The sequence below is a fragment of the Hemitrygon akajei genome, chromosome 10, assembly GCF_048418815.1.
Source record: "Hemitrygon akajei chromosome 10, sHemAka1.3, whole genome shotgun sequence".
In the NCBI taxonomy this organism is placed as follows: Eukaryota; Metazoa; Chordata; class Chondrichthyes; order Myliobatiformes; family Dasyatidae; genus Hemitrygon; species Hemitrygon akajei.
The window spans coordinates 131,344,869-131,365,697 of record NC_133133.1 but is presented as its reverse complement, the minus strand read 5'-3'; the positions used below and the strand labels follow the sequence as shown (position 1 = coordinate 131,365,697).

Below are 20,829 nucleotides of genomic sequence, written 5' to 3'. Positions count from 1 at the left end.
CCTTAAGATGTATAGAATTAAATGTCTGTAGCCAGGCAGTGAGTTACAAGATACATGTAAACAAATCTATCATCTATGAATTTTTATATATATATATATATATGAATAAAATAAATATACTTTAAAGTATATCTAATTACATCTACATACATTCCTATCTAACCACAATTTGTTTTTTTTAAATTTATTGACCATTATGGTCAACATGGCAGTGCCGCTAATTGTAGTCACCATTACACACGCTCTAACAATGCACCAGCTTCAAGTTCGTGTTACAGCCAGTCTGAGTTGCACTGCACAGTCCTTTGCTTTGACCACCATCTACTGGTCTGCCTCACCTCTGAAGGGTACTGGATAGCGTGAAGTAGTTGTGTTTGCAAAGTCTGTCTTTCAAACCTAAGTTATCCTTTCAACAAAGAATGGGTGGAAATTAATATCAATTTCACAAGAGTGGTGCCCCTCTGGTAATAATGTTCTTGGATATAATAAAAGTATGAAGTACTTTAATTGTGTTTAATGTTTTATTTCCTATTTTGTTTTAATCCAATCTGTGCGTTCTCTTAATTTTCTGAATTTACCATCTCTAATGTTCCCTTCCTTTACAGTCACTTGTACCAATTATTCCACATTTCTTCATTTCAATTGGTCAAAAAGATGTACAGGTACCTTGTCTTCATTTAGGTTCATGATGTTCTGCCTTGCTACGATGATCTCAGCTCACGCTTCCAGAAGCTTATCACGCTGAAACTTAATGACCCAAGCCTGAATGGGCAGACTTCACTCTCAGATGCAGTCCCACAGTAAATTATGAACAGTTTCAGATATGCCTAAGTATAAGCATTCTTGGCTCCTGCTTCCAATCATCTCACACACACACACAGCTTGGCTAACAACTGACTTTTATGACTTGGGCCAAATGACAAGGAATAAAGTTTTACAGGCACAGTGAGTGAGTGATCTGAAGACATTATACCCATCATTGAACTGAGGGAATGGTCTGTTAAGCATTGGAATGCACTGTAAAATTCAGCACTGGAGGCCAATTTAATTGCACAAGTCAAAGTAATTTGGATGAATTTATGAGAAAAAAAAAATTTGCAGCGCTGGGGAGATGGGATGAGTGGGATTGAGTAGATTACTCTAGTATAGGCTCAACTGTTGAATGGCCTCCTTCCATGTTTTAACCATTCTGAGATTTAATGAAATGTTGATGAACTAAAATCTATCACCTGTGAAGCTTATCTAAACATTTTGATAACTGTGGCCAAGCTACACTGAGCTTGGCGTATCTTTACCTAATTTCTAATCCTTCTCCTTGCAGGGAGCCTCTGTCCTTCACTCCTAAGTGTATATGAGATTGGGAACACAGCCAGTGACTGCTGTTTTTGTACCTCACAGGCTGGTATTCATGCTGAAGGTGCTAAGTCAACTAGACAAAAAGTTTTCTTCAATTCAAATCATCACAAGAATATTGCAGCTGATACACATGCAATTTAACACAATGTATTATGCAATAGAGATTTGAGTCATACTGCTTTACGATTTATTGAGCCAGCTCAATATAGCCCAGCCAGGGAGCAGAAGAATAAAGGAATATTCAAACTACTGAAATGACATCGGACACTTTGACCTACTTGTATTTTCAGTCCAGCTAAAAGAGATCAAATACAGTTTGTAACGTTGTTTGCGGCTCCTTGTCTTGGTGAGTACAGACACTGAATCATTCACATCAGTTTGTGGGTTCAGATCGTGTTGAAGTTGGGCTGGAACTGTCTCATCCCTCCAGGAAATAAACACAGTTAGGGTTTCCCAGAGATTTAGGAGTGAGAGATTATATGTGCATCTCCCTAACAGCATGTGTAAGGACTTTTAATTCAAATGCATGACTGTATACGGGTATGCTTCAATGTAGCTGTGTATTTCGGCTTATATGTGGGCGCAGTGACCTTGCTTTTTTGTGTGAGTGTGAGAGTGAGTGTGAGTGTGTGTGTATGTATATGTGTGTGAGAGATTGTGTGTGTGAGAGAGAGATGGAGAGAGAGTGTGAATGTGTGTGTGAGAGAGAGAGATGGAGAGAGAGTGTGAATGTGTGTGTGAGAGAGAGAGATGGAGAGAGAGTGTGAATGTGTGTATGTGTGAGGGAGAGAGAGTCTGAGTGTGTGGGAGAGGGAGGGAAAGAGAGAGAGGAAGAGGGAAGGAGGAGGGGGAGAGAGAGAGACTGTATGGGAGAGGGAGGGAAAGAGGGAGAGAGGGAGAAAAGGGAGAGAGGGAGAAAAGGGGGAGAGAGGGAGAAAAGGGGGAGAGGGAGGGAGGAGAGGGGAGCGAGAGAGTGAGAGAGAGAGAGAGCAAGAGAGAAAAAGAAAGAAAGAAACCAGGTCAGGATTCAGCCACTCATGCCTGCTCAACCATTCAACCAGATTGTGGCTCACTTTTTACATGAGCACCACACTCCTATACTGATTCACATCCTTTGATAGAGTTTTGAATGTTAATGGAATTAATCTCTGACTTTGCTGTGTCTTCACAGCCCTCTTGAGTAGAGAAAACCAAAACATCACTACCCTCTGACTGAAGAATGCAACCATAGTTATTATGCCTAGCCTTGCGTACCTTTTCCATTATGTTGCTGTGCACATAGCGGGTGTACCAGTTTCTGCATATATCTGCTTCTGCCTGTGACTGTCCCTGCAGATCTGTGCATGAGTGGACAGATGAACGTAGATGTATCAGGGCAGGCAGCTGAGTGTGTGTTCATGTGTCCACAGAATTTCATTCAGGGCAGTTTGTAAAAACACCCTACCAGTGCTAACCACCAGGACTCAGATAGGGAAAGGGCTCCTTGGGAGTGTACTGAAGACAGCTGGTGCCCTTAGAATTGTAGTCCATCACAAAGAGCAAAGAAGAGGAGAAAACCAGCCAAGAAATTCAATCGTACCTGTGCCATATCATCCAAACAATTAAAAATGTACTTTCTTGCCTCCTTTGACTTGATTCCCATCTCTGTCTCATGATCTTCTGGTGTCTGTAATTTTTTAAACAAGAACATATGTTTAACAGAGCATTTAGCGGAGCACAGATACCGCTGAGGCAACTTGACTTCCATGAGTACTGCCTGCCATCTTACAGTAGATCAGTACCCACTCAGAAATATTGACAATTACTGATCACTACATGTACCCAGCTCCTTCCCACAACATTAATACTTTGGTAATGTGTTTAATAGATGGAGCCTGCCTACAATTCAGGAGTTTCTATGATGCAAAGAAAACAAGACTCACACAAGGTCTCGCCTTTGAATATCATCTGTAAATTATTTCCCTTTTTCCATTAGGCGTTGCCCTGTTTAACTCTTGCCTGAAGGATTGGGAAAATTCCCTTTGAAAGCAACCAAGGCTTCTTACAGATTTGCCAACACATGTTGCTGGAAAGTCGCTTTAGACTCAAAGCAATGTGTGTTTATTTTAAGTGTCGGTATGTTCCAACTATCAAATATTATTGGGGCAGCTGATTTTTATTTCATCTTTCCCTACACTCCTAGGAGGATAATGCACTGTCTGACTTAGGCCAGCAGTCTGACCCAGAATGGCATTGCAGTAATTGAACAAACTGATTTCATTGCAAAGACGCCAATGGATTAGTCATTGCTTCAATTGTGCCATGCTGAATCCGACCAAAACGCATGAAACACAAGAGGCCAGCAGCTTTAAACCGATACCCAACTGTACGGTTCCTTTACCCTCTGTATTTCCCTATTGACCTGAAACTTGCTCTCACGGACCCAACAACTCCTCTAGGTTTTAAATGGTAATTTATGGTAGCAAATTAAACTACAGATGTGTTAGCAGTAAAATGCTGGCTAGGAAGAGGATAAGCAAAACCTGCTATGTGTAGAGCTATGGGAGACAGGCAAGATTTTTTAATGAGTATTTTTCATCAGATTTTACTGTGGAAAAGATAATGGATGCCAAAGGATTGAGGAACATGAGTTGTAATGCCTTGGTCCACATACAAATTTGCAAGGAGGAGGTACTGGCAGCCTTAAAGTGGATAAATTGGAAGTATACAAGAGGCATAGATTGAATGGATAGCCAGAGACGTTTCCCAGCGTGGAAAGGGCTAATACGAGACGGCATAATTTTATGGTGATTGGAGGAAAGTACAGGCAGCTATGTCAGAAGGACATTTTTTACACTGAGAACGGTGGGTGCGTGGAACGCACTGGCAGGGGTGGTAAAGGCAGATACATTAGGGACAATAAAGAAACTTTTAGATAGACAAATTAATGATAGAAATATGGAGAGCAATGTAGCGATTGATCTTTGAGTAAGTTAAAAGGTCGCCACACCATTATGGTCACAGGGCCTGTACTGTGCTGTAATTTCTATGTTTGATGTAAATCCCCAGGGTCTGACTAAGTGCACCCTTAGATCTTGTGGGAAGCTAGGAAACAAATTGTGGAGTTTGGGACTTTAATCTGTCTATGAATGACATAGATTGAACACACTGAGGGAAGGGAAACCAAAGACTAGAGGACATAGAGATAAGGTGAGGGGGAAAACATTTTAAAGGGACCTAAGTGGCAATTTTTTTCATACAGAGGATGGCGCACATCTAGAACAAGCTACCGAAGAAAGTGGTTGGTGGCAGGTACAAAACAACATTTAAAAGACATTGGATAGGGATATAAATTGGGAAGATTTAGAGGGTTACAGACCAAAAACAGGAAAATAGGACAGACTTCGATGGCCTCCTTCCATGCCTGTATTCCTCTGTGACTCTAAACATCACATCCTTCGGATGTGTGAGGAAACAGGGGTATCTGGCAAAAATCCACTTGATTATGGGAATAAATGCAAATTCTGAACACATAGCACCAGAGTGCATGTTTGAACCCAGACCACCAGAGCACAGGCAGCAACACTAACACCTGCTCTAGTAAATGGAGCAATTTTTAATGAATTATCCTTTAATTTTCCAAATCAAAAAAAATATGTGGTCAAACCAGGATGAAAGCTGCATAAAATTCATAAACCCAGTATCCAAAGATGCCTTTGATCCAGAGAAGTAATTTTGAAGTTTGGTGGCTGTTAGTGTGAAGGAACAACACAATTTGCTGCAACACACTTACAAAGTAACAATCAGGTAATTCACTTTTCCAAAAATGTGATTTTAGGAATACATGTAGGACACATGGAGAATCCTCTGAACTTCTTTGAAGCAGTTTCTCATAATCTGTAACAACTGAAAGGGAAGGCAAGCTTCAGTTTAATATCTCTCTTCATCACATGTCCCTCACTACTGAAAAGGGAGAGTCAGCCTTGATTTATTTGTTGAATATAAACTACTAACTCAGGCAAAAATGACTCCTAAGGCCACAAGGATTATAAGTCCACCAGCTCTGCAAGATACTTTTGGAGTAAGCTGGAATTTCATACACTGGCAAGTGATTTGCCTGCAACCACAGCGTAAATTTAAATCAACATGCAAGTGATATTTTCTGTTACACTTTTCTATAATCAACCAAACTAGATTAGTTTCCCCGGCACCTTTAAACTGGCCAAAGCTACCTTCAGTGGCTGAGTTGAGTTGTTCTCCAATCTTGGCTATTGACTTGCAAACGTTTCATTACCAAATGAAGAGATATCATCAGTGTATTGTTAATTGCTAACAGCGCACTCATGATGCCTTCTTGTATGATGACGAAGATTAGAGATCTAACAATGATATTTTTCATCCAGATTGTGGCTAGAATCTGGAACACACTGCTTGAGTAGGTATGGAGACGAGAGCTCTCACAACATCTAAGTGTCCAGATAAGTACTCAGATTGCCAAGTAAAAGCTAAATGCAGGTGTTGAAACTGGGATGAATATGGATGATAAGTTCCTGGTTATCATGGACATATTGGGCTGAAGGGCCTGTCATTGTATTGAAAGATTGCCAGTCTGTACAAAGTGTTCCTGGGTTTGATTTTGAGCTGGAGGGGGGGTAACCAAGCTCACCTGTGTCCCCAGGCAACAGTTGGTGTGGCAGATTTGCCTCTGATCTCGGAATGTGGGAGGATGGGAATGGGGATGAATCTGGATGATGATAAATCCTGACAGTCTTTGAGAAGACCTTGCAGGGAAGTGCCTGCATAAATGGGTGAGGACATTGGGCTCAGTACTACATCAAGTACCTTCAACAGGACTAAGCATAAAGAATCAAACACAAACTACTGTGAAGTTTGGTGGTGGAGAAGTAGTGGGTCAGCCAATTGGCACCCCTGACAGTATTGGCTGGTGGGCGAGCCATGGGTACTGTAAAATGTGTGATGAGAAGAAAGCTTAGTATTAGATTGGGAAAAAATGGATAGGAGAGAGTGTCAACAGATCTCGCCACAGATTCAAGCCGAGACTCAGAACTGTTTCATTTTAAAATGTACTTGAGGCATAATAGAATCAGCTACAATAGCTGTGTAAGCATTAAATAAAGAGAATAATGGTTCTATCCAGCACCAGAGTGTGACCTGAGACCACAATAACAGCGAGTTTCTCCTGTCAACAGGGCTACAAGCATTGAGGATAATTGAACAAAAGAGGCAAGATTTGTAAAAGCAAAAGAAATCTAATACCATTTGCACCGTGCAGTCAGCTGATGTTAGAAGAACCAAAACTAAAGCAAGATTATACCCCGTGGTTTTGGTAAGAGTGAACAACACAGAAAAAAGGGAAAAGAGATAAAACACTGGTTGTGAACAGAATAAAACTGAGAAGGAATTCAAACATAGTGAATTACCTTAAGCCTCCACAGCGGATACGATGAATCTGGATCTCTGTTGAAGAACCGTGTTGTCTTTGTCCCTGCACTTAACAAATACTCTGCCGGCAACCCTTGCGTTTGTGAGATGTAACGGATCTGAAAAAGAAAGGGAAAGGGAAGCAGTGCAACAGATATCCTAATAGAGTGCGTGATCCTCATGGATCCTCAATCGAATTCTTCCTGCCTCCACCATTAGCGATCTGAACCTTCCTTCTAATAGCAGGTTTATTGCAACCATTCACTTGGATAGGAGAGATCAGAAGTAGAAAACTACTATAAACACAAGAGATTCTGCATGTGCTGGAAATGCTGGAGGAACTTAGCAATCATTTCAGACGACCTGTCCTGGGGCCATCACAAAAACACAATTACAAAGAAAGGGCAGCAGCAGCTCACCTTCCTTACGAGTTTGCGAAGACTCAGCATGATATCTAAAACATTGAAAACTTCTATAGATATGTGGTGGAGAGTATATTGACTGGCTGCATCACAGCCTGGTATGGAAACACCAATGCCCTCGAACAGAAAATCCTACAGAAAGTAGTGAATACAGCCCAGTCCATCACAGGTAAAGCCATCTCCATCATTGAGCTCATCTACATGGAGCGTTGTCGCAGGAAAGCAGCATCCATCATCAGAGACCCCACCTCTCAGGTCACGCTCTCTTCTCTCTGCTGCCATCAGGAAGGAGGTACAGGAGCCTCAGGACTCACACCACCAGGTTCAGGAACAGTTACTACCCCTCAACCATCAGGCTCTTGAACCAAAGGGGAACTCAACTTCACTTACCCCATTACTGAAACATTCCCATTACCTATGGACTCACTTTCAAGTACTCTTCATCTCATGTTCTTGATATTTATTGCTTGCTTGTTTATTTGTTGATTGATTGATTGATTGAAATACAGCACAGATTAAACCCTTCCTGCACTTCAAGCTATGCTGCCAAGCAATCCCCCGATTTTAACCCTAATCACGGGTCAACTTACCGTGACCAATTAGCCTCTTAACCAATATGTAGGAGGAAACCACTAAACTCTTTTGCACACTGGTAGAATGCCCAAGTTAGGGCAGTCTTTCATTGGTTCTATTATGGTTATTATTCTATTATGGATTTATTGAGTATGCCTGCAAGAAAATGAATCGCAGGGTTGTATATGGTGTATATACATATATGTACTTCGATACCAGATTTACATTGAACTTTTAACAATTCAGGCAGCAGCTATGGAGAGGAATATACAGCTGGAATTTTGGGACAAGATCTTCCATCAGGTTTCCTTCTTTGCAAATGTGAATTATTAGGACTATAAACATTTTTCAAAATATTTGTAAATATTTAATACAGTAAAATTACAGCTCCCCATTTTCAGAATAAGCCAACACTCTACTTACAATGTTACACATATCAGGATGATATTAATTTCTATTTTATATAATTTCCATGGTAAACAGTCCAAGGGACTTTTACAGATTCCAGTCCTTCATTGTGTAGTGGGAAGGGAGCGAGAAACAGAGGTCTTTACAATGGCTGCTCCATGCTTCAGCTTGTTGCTCCAGCATTTTATCCCAGACCACAAAATGCACTGGCATTCAATGTTCAGCTATGGAAAGTTCCTACACACCAGATAACATCTGCTGAACTGATAATCTTCCAGCAGCTTCAGGTTGCACGTGCCTCAACCAGCTCTGAAGAACAACCATGACCACTGTGTTCCTTTTCAGATCTTGCCAAGTGCACAAGGCAGAAAGAGATGAGTTGTGATCTCATTCCTGGCCCTAGCCACCCACGTGGTGATGCAAACCTTGGCTGTACATGCAGAACCTGAATAACCAAATAAATTCTGGCGATGGTTTGAAATCTTTGGCAATGAACATTCTACCAAATGACTCTGGTAATCTTCTTGCTGAAATAACTAAAGGAACCACCATCTCCTTTTCCCACTGAGCCTAATTGAATAGTTGTCAAATCTATTTTTCCACATAAATTATCCTACAAGGGAAAGGTGGTGCAGCACAATCCAAATGAATGGAGACACAAGGGAGGCATCAGATATCTTAAGTAACACAATGCCGCAGGAACTTGGCAGCCCAGGCAGCATTGGGCCAAGACCCTTCATCTTTGAGAGAAATGAATGTTAAAAGTTCACTTCCCTCCACAGAAGCTGCCTGGTCCAGTGAGTTCCTCCAGCGTTGATCCAAGTGAATAGGACATTTCAGGACAACGTGGCCAAACCCATTCTGCACAATGCCAGAGACAGGCCGAACTTCAGCAAATTATGACACTTAATATCTGTGTGCGAATTCTACAAGCAGGTTGAGGCAGTTACAAGAATAGCTATCAGGATGCGCACATTTCTCAGCCCCTTTCCTGACTTCAGGCAAACACAATAAGCATGTCCACCAACTAACCTAACTTAGAACCTTAATGTACAAAGCCTGCTGCCCTTAATAATTGATTTTATTTACTTAAGTGGACACAGGGGAGCAAATTCTCAGCAACGTCCACACATTTATTATAAATCTTTCCACAGGTATAGAAAAGTACATTGAGAGGTGAACACCATCTCCCTGCTTCCCTGAGGTTTGTTTCACTTGATGAAGTGTGAACATTGAAAATCTCTTTCAAGTCTGTCATGCTTCAAGGTTATAGTTATTTATCACATGTACAATAACATGCATCATTTGCATTAACAACCAATACAACAGAGGGTGTGCTGGGGGCAGCCAGCAAGTGTCGCCACGCATTCCGACGCTAACATAGCATGCTCACAATCCTCAGCAAAACAATGGCGAACACAAACACAACAAGCGGCAAAACAAAACAGCAAAGCAAGTCCGATTCCTCCCTCCCACCCGTGCACATACACAGTCCTAACCCGTAGACAGGCCGTCTTCTTTGGCCTCCAGTGGACTCAGACAGAAACACGGACCTCCAGACACCAGGCGTTCAACCTCCCCAGCAGACTCACGGAGGTTCACCGACCCAGGGCTCTAGCCAACTTCCAGACTTCCAATCTGACCCTCAGATCGCCATCCTCAGCACCCACCCCAATACCAGGCCTCAAACTTCGGACTCACAAATGACACGACCCCAAGTGCCTGTCTTGAATTCCCACCTCACTGATTCGTGAACACCAGGGGTCATCAGACTTTGTTCCTCCTGCGTGCATGGCGCTCCAGGTCTGGAACCAGCTTCTTCACTACAGGAATAAACTGGTTCCTTCACCTTTGTCTGTACACTGTCCTACTACAATAGTTAAAGGTGTTAACTCCCAAAGTACTGATTTAAACAGTAATAAAGCAAGAATTAGGAACAGAGGAGAATGATGAGAAGGGTTGCCCATTCAGTCCCTTCAGCCTGAATCTCTTTAGTTAGATGATGGCTGCTCCAAACCTCAACCATCCTTCTCAGTTATTTAACTACAGGTTCTCCTCAAGTTACAACACAGCTCTGTTCCTGAGATCATAACCTGCACAGTTGATAGGTTGGAAATGTTCAAGAAAAGTTCCAAGTACTTTTACTATCCAAGTACATCTATGCCCCAAAATCTCCCCTAAGGTTCATTTTCTTGCAGGCATGCATAGTAGATACAAAGAAACACAATAGAATCAATGGAAAACTGCACACAAATTCTGACAAATTGTGCAAATACAAAAACAAGTAATAATAATAAGTTGACAGTGAGTCCAAAGGTTGTGTGCAATGATCAGTTTGGTGTTTTGGTGAGTGAAGATATCGACACTGGTTCAGTAGCTAGATGGCCAAAGGGTAATAACTGCTCCTGAACTTTGATGGTGTGGGACCTTAGATTCCTGTACCTCCTTTCCGCTTCCTGTGATGTACTGGGCTGTCTCCACCACTTTATGTAAGCTTTTCTGTTCTTGGACATCGGTGTTTCCCTACCACACCGTGATGCATCCAGTCAGGATACTCTGTACTGTGCGTCTACTGTATGTAAGTTTGCCAGTGTTTTAGATAACATGTCGAATCTGTGCAAACTTCCAAGAAAGTGGAGGCAACTGCCATGCTTTCTTTGAAAGGGCATTTACTTGTTGGTCCCAGAACACATCCTGTTATATTATAATGCCCAAAAGATTAAAGATACTGATGCTCGCCACCTCTAAGAGCACAGGCTCATGGACCCCCAATTTCTTCCTCCTGTAGTTGATAATCAGCTCTTTGGTTTTGCTGACACTGGGTGAGAGATCGTTGTTGTGGCACCACTCAATCAGATTCCCAAGAAGAATAATACGTCCACAGCTCTGCAGCAGCTGGCAAACCTGACCAAACATTCAGGCTATATATTAGTCAGATGTTTATAAGCTGGGAAAGACCGATGTCAGTCACTGCTCACTCTCAAGTTATAACTTGTTGTTTCTTGTGAATCTTCAATCAGGCAGCCTCGCTTTGGAAACACAAAGCACACTGCAGATACTGCGGTCAAAGCAACACGTACATCACGCTGGAGGAACTCAGCAGGTCGGGCAGCATCCGTGGAAACAAACAGTCAACGTTTCGGTCCGAGACCCTTCGTCAGGACCGAAGAGGGAGGGGGCAGGGGCCCTATAAAGAAGGTGCCTTCTCCTTCCCACCCTCCCCCAACCTTCTTTATAGGGCCCCTGCCCCCTCCCTCTTCGGTCCTGACGAAGGGTCTCGGCCCGAAACGTTGACTGTCCGTTTCCACGGATGCAGCCTCACTTTGGAGCTGCCAGATCATAATTTAAAAATTTGCAAGTTGATAAATATCTTAAAAGCATGCAATATATAATATAAAGATTATCTTCTTCCTAGGCACTGCTTGAGGTTCCAGACTCACTCGACCTTCGGTGGCTAATGAAACTGATGTGAGAATGACAGACTCTTCCACTGATGGGGTGGGAGGCAGGGATCTGCAGTACAAAACTCACCAATAGAAACACACCACAACACAATGTTGCCTTCTCTTTCAGCAAAGCCAGGTAATCAATCAATAAATCTACTCCTGAGTCCATTAATGGAACTAACATATGATTTCTGAAATACATGACCCACCTCACTTTGAAACCATCAGGTGGAAGAATTTTCAACTGCATTAAACAAGTTGCCCTCATTCTGTGGTAATACACACAAAATGCAGGAGGAACTCAGCAGATCAGGCAGCATCAGTGAAGGGGGAATAAACAGTTGACATTTTGGGCTGACATCTTTCATCAAGACTGAAAAGGAAAGGAACAGAAGCTAGAATAAGAAGGTGGTGGTGGGGGGGGAAGGGGGTTATATGGGTATAAACGGGCAGATGATAGGTGAAACCAAGTGAGGGGGAAGGTGGAGTGGGAGAGTGGGGATGAAGTAAGATGATAGGTGGAAGAAGCAAAGGGCTGAAGAAGAAGGAATCTGATAGGAGAAGACAAAAGATCATGAGAGAAAGAGAAGGAGGAGGGGAATCAGGGGAGATGTTTGGTAAGTGAGAAGAGAAGGTTTAACCAAAAAGTAAAGGAGAGATGCGGCAGAAGTTACCAGAACTTAGAAATCAATGTTCATGCTCTCAGGTTGAAGGCTACCCAGAGAGAATATGAGGTTTTCCTCCAAACTGAGTACAGGTGATACAACCTTATTTCCGGTTAAGATGGCCCTACCGAATGTGTACTTTGGGTTAAGATGGCACTATGGAAGGTGTGCGACAGCTTCTGGTAGTCAAAAAGATAAGAAATCTGGCTAAAATATCACTAAGTCTACATTTTCTGTGCTAAACTGTGTTAAATTATCACTGTAAACAGTGAAGGGGCAAGCGACGGTGGGCTGCTGCAGAACTTTGCAGGTGGAGTTCCGATGCCTGTACAGCTGACCCGTACAGGGTTCGGATCTGAGGACTCAATTTTGGCTCGGAATTCTGTTGCTGTTCTCTTCAGTTGTTGGCACCATTTTTTTCTTTCTCTTGCGCTTTGAGTGTTGGTCTTTATTTTTTTCTTTAATTCGGTTCTTTCAGGTTTCTTGTTTTGCGGCTACCTGTGAGCAAGCAAACCTCAAGGTTGTATACATTCTTTGATAATAAATGAATCTTGAATCTTGACCTCATTATGGCAGTAGAGGAAGCCATGCACTGACATGTCAAAATTAGTGGAAACCAAATAGAAATTACCATACTAAGTTACGAAGCTACATCTACTAAAAACTTATTCTTGGGATATGGAATTTCAAGCCTATTTGCCACCTTTGGTAGTAGCAAGCTATCTCTTGACCTGCCAAGTGGCTTTCTTAGCGTCAATGCGAGAGGTAGGGAAGACCATGTGAACCAAAAAGGCCCTGTGACCATGTGGCTCTCCTCTGGGTGCTCCAATTTCCTCCCTCAATCCAAACAGATGTATAAGTTACGGTTAGTATGTTTGGCCATGTTACATTGGCACTGGAAGTGAGGTGACTCTTGTGGGCTGCTCCCAGCACATCTTCACTGATTTGGTTTGATGCAAATGACACATTTCACTTTGTTTCGATGAACATGTGACACAATAAAGTTAATCTTTATCATTCAATTGCAAAACTCTTATCTTCAGCCTGATGCATTGTAAGTTGATATTTTCTCAAACATTCCGGCCTCAGTGTTGGAGCAATTTCAGGTACATTAGGGAATACATCACTGTTTTGCCCTGTTCCTATTAGAAAAGGTAGCCTGGAAGTGGTTGTTGTTAGCAATGAACTAAAATGGCTGCCAGTACATAATATACTCACCTTCATCTTTGGGCCGGGGTCGTTGCAGTCAGTGAACTGATAAGCTGACGTTGCCACCACATCCAGCCCAATCACCACTCAAGACTTTGCAGCTCCTGACCCCCAAAGTGCTGTCAGTTCACATCATTGAGGACCCTCACCATCTGGGATGTGCCCTCTTCTCATTGTCACAGTCAAGGAGGAGGTACTGGACCCTGAAGTCACACACTCAACATTTTAGGAATAGCTTCTTCCCCTCCGCCATCAGATATCAGAATGGTCCATGAACTACTTCGCTATTCCCCTTTTACACTGTTTACTTATTCACAAATTTATCCATTTATTTATTTACTTACACACTTATTTATTTTTGTAACTTAGTCGATTTTTATGTATTTCATTGTATTGCTGTCACAAAGCAACACATTTCACATAATAAACTTCATTCTTTAAGATTCATGATTCCAGTTTGTTTATCACATGTACATCGAAACGTACTGTGAAATACATTGCTTGCATTAACAACCAACATACCCGAGGGTGTGCTGAAGGCAATGTGCATGTGTCACCACACATTCCAGTGCCAACATACCATGCCCACGATGCTTGGCAGAACAACACAGAACACAACAGGCAACAAAACCACAACAGCAAAAGCAAGCCCCATTCCTCCCTCCCACCCACATACACAGTCCTTTAGCCCCAAGAAAAGCCTCCAGCCGACTTGGACTTGCATCTGAAAACACCAGACTTCGACCTTCCCGACAGACTTGCAGAGATTATTCTTTTAATGCCAAAGGCTAGTCTCCTGCTGCCAATTTTCCAGTGCCAGTGGGTTCTGATGCTTTCTTCACCTGTATCCTCAGCCAGATCCCAACCCCTGCCTCCAGGTTAAGTACCAGGCAGCAAGTTTCCATCTCCAAAGACGTTGGATGTTTGAACTTTGCAGCCCGAGATCTAAGGCCTTGAACAGATGAAGCTTCCAGGGGCACGTCCAATCTCTGCTTCTGTCCTGCACCCTCCCCTGGATGCCACAGAATTCCAAGGCTCTTTGTTATTTACTTTGGGGTTGCCAGTGTTTGCCCAGAGTGATCCCAGATATAAAGCAAGACTGAAACAGCAAAACGCTGCAGATGCTTGAAGTTTAAAATAAACACGGTAGACTGGTGCTCTCCACACCATGTGAGCTGTCTGCTCCAAATTTCTTTGCATTTTCTCATGGAATTGGATAGCTCCCTGTACACTCACCAAACCATAATCATCCCAATTGATCATGTCTGCCAACATACAGTCATTCTGAACAGAGAGCTGCTAAAACATATCCAATCACTCTCAAAGTCCAAGACTTTCCAATAATCTTCTTTGCTTTTTTGGGAAATACCAGACTTAAGGGGAGCGTAAGGAGGAATTGCTTCACTCAGTGTGGTGAGAGAGCAGAATGAGCAGACAGCAGAAGTGTGGATGCAGGTTTGATTCCAACATTTGGGAGAAATTTGGATAGGTGATTGGATGGGAGGGGTACGTATGGTATAGTCTGGGTGCAGGTCGATGGGACTAGGCAGATTAATAGCTCAGCATGGGCTACGTGAGCCAAAAGGCCTGCTTCTGTGCTACGTTCTATGACTAATGAATAGAGTTCAGACCCATGGGCCCATTCCCTTTTACTACCGGACTTCGACTGTTTCACACTGAACCCTTGTCAAAAAGAAGAAACCTAATTTTATGTAGTTGTTCATATTGGCATATTTGACATACAGGTCCCATAGAACTAGATGCAAGCAATGATGGTGGGTACAGGAATGAAGTCACTAAGTCCTCAGCAGCCAAAAGAAGAGCATTGTCTTGTCAACAAAACAACACATTCTCTCTGTAAAGCCACGATGCATTCATCAAGGAAGAAGCTTATGCAACATTTTGTGAATCAATTCGTATGACCTTTGTCTGGTCAGGGAAAGTGCAGAGGTGATATAGGCAGGTGGGCACTCCAGGGCCTGGGGAGACAGATAAGTGGGTAACAGTCAGGAGAGGGAAGGGCAGGAGTCAGGCCAGAGAGCACCCTTGTGGCTGTACCGCTTGACAATAAGTATTCCTGCTTGAGTACTGTTGGGGGGGACAGCCTACCTGGGGGAAACAACAGTGGCCGCGCCTCTGGCACAGAGTCTGGCCCTGTGGCTCAGAAGGGTAGGGAAAGGAAGAGGAAGGCCGTAGTGATAGGGGACTCTACAGACAGAGGGTCAGACAGGCGGATTCTGTGGATGCAGGAAAGAAGCTCGGACGGTAGTTTGCCTCCCAGGTGCCAGGGTCTGGGATGTTTCTGATCACATCCACGATATCTTGAAGTGGGAGGGAGAACAGCCAGAGGTCGTGGTACATATTGGTACCAATGACATTGGCAGGAAAAGGGAAGAGGTCCTGAAAACAGACTACAGGGAGTTAGGAAAGAAGTTGAGAAGCAGGACCTCAAAGGTAGTCATCTCAGGATTACTGCCTGTGTCACGTGACGGTGAGTATAGGAACAGAGTGAGGTGAAGGATAAATGCGTGGCTGAGGGATTGGAGCAGGGGGCAGGGATTCAGATTACTGAATCATTGGGACCTATTGTGGGGCAGACGTGACCTGTACAAAATGGACGGGTTGCACTTGAATCCCAGGGGGACCAGATTCCTGGCGGAGAGGTTTGTTAAGGCTATTGGAGAGAGTTTAAACTAGGATTGCTGGGGGTGGGAACCAAACTGAAGAGATGGAGGAAGAGGCGGTTGGCTCACAAATAGAGAAAGCTTGGAGACAGTGCAAGAGGGAGGATAGGCAGGTGATAGAAAAGGGACACACTCAGACCAATGGTTTGAGATGTATCTATTTTAATGCAAGGAGTATTATGAAAAAAGTGTATGAGCTTAGAGCTTAGTACTTGGAGCTATGATGTTGTGGCCATTACAGAGACTTGGATGGCTCAGGGGCAGGAATGGTTACTTAGAGTGCCAGGCTTTAGATGTTTCAGAAAGGACAGGGTTGGAGGCAAAAGAGGTTGGGGTGTGGCACTGCTGATCAGAGATAGTGTCACAGCTGCAGAAAAGGAGGAAGACATGGAGGGATTGTCTATGGAGTCTCTGTGGGTGTTAGGAACAGGAAGGGGTCAATAACTCTACTGGGTGTTTTTTATAGACCACCCAATAGTAACAGGGACATCGTGGGGCAGATAGGGAGACAGATTCTGGAAAGGTGTAATAATAACAGGGTTGTTGTGGTGGGAGATTTTAATTTCCCAAACATCAATTAGTATGTCCCTAGAGTGGGGGTTTAGATGGAGTTGAGTTTGTTAGGTGTGTTCAAGAAGGTTTCTTGACACAATATGTAAATAAGCCTACAAGAGGAGATGCTGTACTTGATCTGGTTTTGGAAAATGAACCTGGTCAGGTGTCAGATCTCTCAGTGGCAGAGCATTTTGGAGATAGTGATCGCAATTCTATCTCCTTTACAATAGCATTGGAGAGAGATAGGAACAGACAAATTAGGAATGTGTTTAATTGGAGTAAGGGGAAATATGAAGTTATCAGGCAGGAATGTGGAAGCAGAAATTGGGAACAAATGTTCTCGGGAAATGTACAGAAGAAATGTGGCAAATGTTCAGGAGATATTTGCATGGAGTTCTGCATAGGTACATTCCAATGAGACAGGGAAAGGATGGTAGGGTACAGGAACTGTGGTATACAAAGGCTGTTGTAAATCTTGTCAAGAAGAAAAGAAGAGCTTACGAAAGGTTCAAAAAACTAGGTAATGATAGAGATCTAGAAGATTATAAGGTGAGCAGGAAGGAGCTTAAGAAATAAATTATGAGAGCCAGAGGGGGCCATAAGAAGGCCTTGGCGGACAGAATTAAGGAAAACCCCAAAGCATTTGACAAGTATGTGAAGAGCAAGAGGATAAGACGTGACAGAATAGGACCAATCAAGTGTGACAGTGGAAAAGTATGTATGGAATCGGAGGAGACAGCAGAGGTACTTAATGAGTACTTTGCTTCAGTATTCACTACAGAAAAGGATCTTGACGATTATAGGGATGACTTACAGTGGACTGAAAAGCTTGAGCATATGGATATTAGAAAGAGGATGTGCTGGAGCTTTTGGAAAGCAACAAGTTGGATAAGTCACTGGGACCAGATGAGATGTACCCCAGGCCACTGTGGGAGGCAAAGCAGATTGCTGAGCCTCTGGCGATGATCTTTGCATCATCAGTGGGGATGGGAGAGGTTCCAGAGGATTGGAATGTTGCGGATATTGTTCCCTTATTCAAGAAAAGGAGTAGAGATAGCCCAGGAAATTATAGGCCAGTGAGTCTTACTTCAGTGTTTGGTAAGTTGATGGAGAAGATCCTGAGAGACAGGATTTATGAACATTTGGAGAGGCATACTATGATTAAGAATAGTCAGCATGGCTTTGTGAAATGCAGGTCATGCCTTACGAGCCTGATTGAATTTTTTGAGGATGTGACTAAACACATTGATGAAGGAAGAGCAGTAATGTAGTGTATATGGATTTCAGCAAGGCATTTGACAAGGTACCCCATGCAAGGCTTATTGAGAAAGTAAGGAGGCATTGGATCCAAGGGGACATTGCTTTGTGGATCCAGAACTGGCTTGCCCACAGAAAGCAAAGAATGGTTGTAGAGGGGTTATATTCTACATGGAGGTCGGTCACCAGTGGTGTACCTCAGGGATCTGTTCTGGGACCCCTATTCTTCGTGATTTTTATAAGTGACCTGGATGAGGAAATGGAGGGATGGGTTAGCAAATCTGCTGATAACACAAAGGTTGGAGGTGTTGTGGATAGTGTGGAGGGCTGTCAGAGGTTACAACGGGACATTGATAGGATGCAAGACTGGGCTGATGGAGTGGCAGATGGAGTTCAACCCAGATAAGTGTGAGGTGGTTCATTCTGGTAGGTCAAATATGATGGCAGAATATAGTATTAATGGTAAGACTCTTGGCAGTGTGGACGATCAGAGGGATCGTGGAGTCTGAGTCCATAGGACACTCAAAGCTGCTGCGCAGGTTGACTCTGTGGTTAAGAAAGCATACAGTACATTGGCCTTCATCAATCATGGGATTGAGTTTAAGAGCCGAGAGGTAATGTTGCAGCTATATAGGACCCCGGTCAGACCCCACTTGGAGTACTGTGCTCAGTTCTGGTCGCCTCATTACAGGAAGGATGTGGAAACCATAGAAAGGGTGCAGAGGAGATTTATAAGGCTGTTGCCTGGATTGGGAAATACGCCTTATGAGAACAGATTGAGGGAACTCGGCCTTTTTTCCTTGGAGCGACAGAGGATGAGAGGTGACCTGATAGAGGTATATAAGATGATGAGAGGCATTGATCATGTGGATAGTCAGAGGCTTTTTCCCAGGGCTGAAATGGCTAGCACAAGAGGGAACAGTTTTAAGGTGCTTGAAAGTAGGTACATAGGAGATGTCAGGGGTAAGTTTTTACGCAGAGAGTGGTGAGTATGTGGAATGGGCTGCCGGCGACAGTGTGGAGGTGGGTAAGATAGGGTCTTTTAAGAGACTCCTGGACAGGTACATGGAGCTTAGAAAAATAGAGTGCTAGGAGTAACCCTAGGTAATTTCTAAGATGAGAACCTGTTTGTCACAGCTTTGTAGGCTGAAGGGTCTGTATTGTGCTGTAGGTTTTCTATGTTTTGTATGTTTCTCCAAAATTTTTGGTTGTGTCTTCTGGTCAGATGTTATGTTGTAGTAAGGTGGGGTGAGCCAGCAGCAAAGCCATCCCCTTAAAGAATAAAGCGACTCATTTCAACATGGGTTTATGGGCTCGCAGCAAGAAACCCGTGTTTCTTTATCAACAGTCTTAGGGATTGGACGAATTTTACCATACCATCAACAATGGGCAAAACTGCTCAAAATAAGCATCCTCAAGTCGGCATGCAGAAGATCTTGTTCTTCGGCCAGTTATTTTGCATGACCCTGTGCTGCTTGCAAATTGTCTTTCACTGAGAAGGGGATATTAATTCTGCTGGATGTTTAGAAGGTGATTCGTACCAACGCCCTTCATTGCTGGGCCCTGAGATGGCCTGGTGGCACAGAGAGATTAAAATCAGCTAAGCACCCTCTTGTGATGATCAGCAGTGACTCCAATACAGTTTCCACTCTGCATCTTATCTGAGTGCTACACTTCAGATACACTATCATTGTCCATGGTGTACTTCAGTACAGATACAGTTTGCACTTGGCATAAGCTGTACAGAACGCAGTAGATCAGTTTCCATTACATCAACTGTTATCACAATACAAAGATAGGATTGAAGACTGACATATATATAGCTTAAGTCCAAACCCACAAAGAAAGAGCAAGTCATTGGTCCTTCAACAACCAACCTACAATCGGCTCAGGTATATGTAGCTCAACGATCCAGCCTGGGTCTGATACCAGTCTGATATAATAACCTGACTGGATATGGTTGTGACTTCAATGTCCCAAAAACTGATTGGCACCTCCTTAGTGCAAAAGATCCAGATGGGGCGGGGTGTGATCAGGAAGGATTCCAGACACAATAAGTGGACAGGCCAACTAGAGGAGAGCCAGACTGGATCTAGTGCTAGGTGTCAGACCCCTCAGTGGGAGAACACTTCGGGAACAATGACCGCAACTCCCTGACCTTTACAATGGCCTTGGACAGGGATAGGAGCAGACATTACGGAAAAGCACTTAATTGTGGGAAGGGGACTTATGATGCTACTAGGCGGGAATTTGGAAGCACAAAGTGGGAATGGGTGTATTCAGGGAAATGCACATTGTTTAGGGAACACTTGCTTGGGATTTTGAATAGATTTGTCTCATTGAGGCAGGATGAAGGCATGGATGACAAGAGATGTGATACATCTGGTCAAGAGGTACCCCGACTGAATTCTTTGAGGATGTGACAAAACACATTGATGAAGGTGGAGAAGTGGCATTTGATGAGGTTCCCTATGGTAGGCTCATTGTGAAAGTCAGGAGGTATGTGATCCAGGGATACTTGGCTGTGTGGATGCAGAATTCGCTTGCCCATAGAAGACAGAGGGTGGTATTGATGGAGCATATTCTGTCTGAAGGTCAGTGACCAGTCGTGTTCTGCAGGGATCTGTTTTGGGACCACTGTTCCTGGTGATTTTTATAAATGACTTGGAGGAAGAAGTGGAATGGTGTGTTAGTAAGTTTACAGATGACAAAAAGGTTGGTCAAGTTGTGGATATGTAGAAGGTTTGTATAGGTTACAATGGGACACTGGGAGGATGCTGAGCTGGGCTATGGAGTGGCAGATGGAGTTCAACTGGAAGAGTGTGTGGTGATT

The 20,829-nt window shown here is 43.3% G+C and overlaps 1 protein-coding gene across 6 annotated transcripts in view; it reads right to left on the bottom strand.

The window, feature by feature from the left end:
- Positions 1 to 20,829, bottom strand: part of hipk2 (homeodomain interacting protein kinase 2) — a 253,549-nt gene that overhangs the window by 48,941 nt on the left and 183,779 nt on the right. For 5 of the 6 annotated variants that reach the window (XM_073058964.1, XM_073058960.1, XM_073058965.1 and 2 more), the window contains 2 exons: positions 6,777 to 6,896; positions 2,936 to 3,022 (listed from right to left, as the gene is read on the bottom strand). In XM_073058964.1, coding sequence (XP_072915065.1) covers positions 2,936 to 3,022; positions 6,777 to 6,896 — 207 coding nt within the window. The remainder of the gene's footprint in view (positions 1 to 2,935; positions 3,023 to 6,776; positions 6,897 to 20,829) is intronic. The other variant, XM_073058963.1, reaches the window with a different exon arrangement.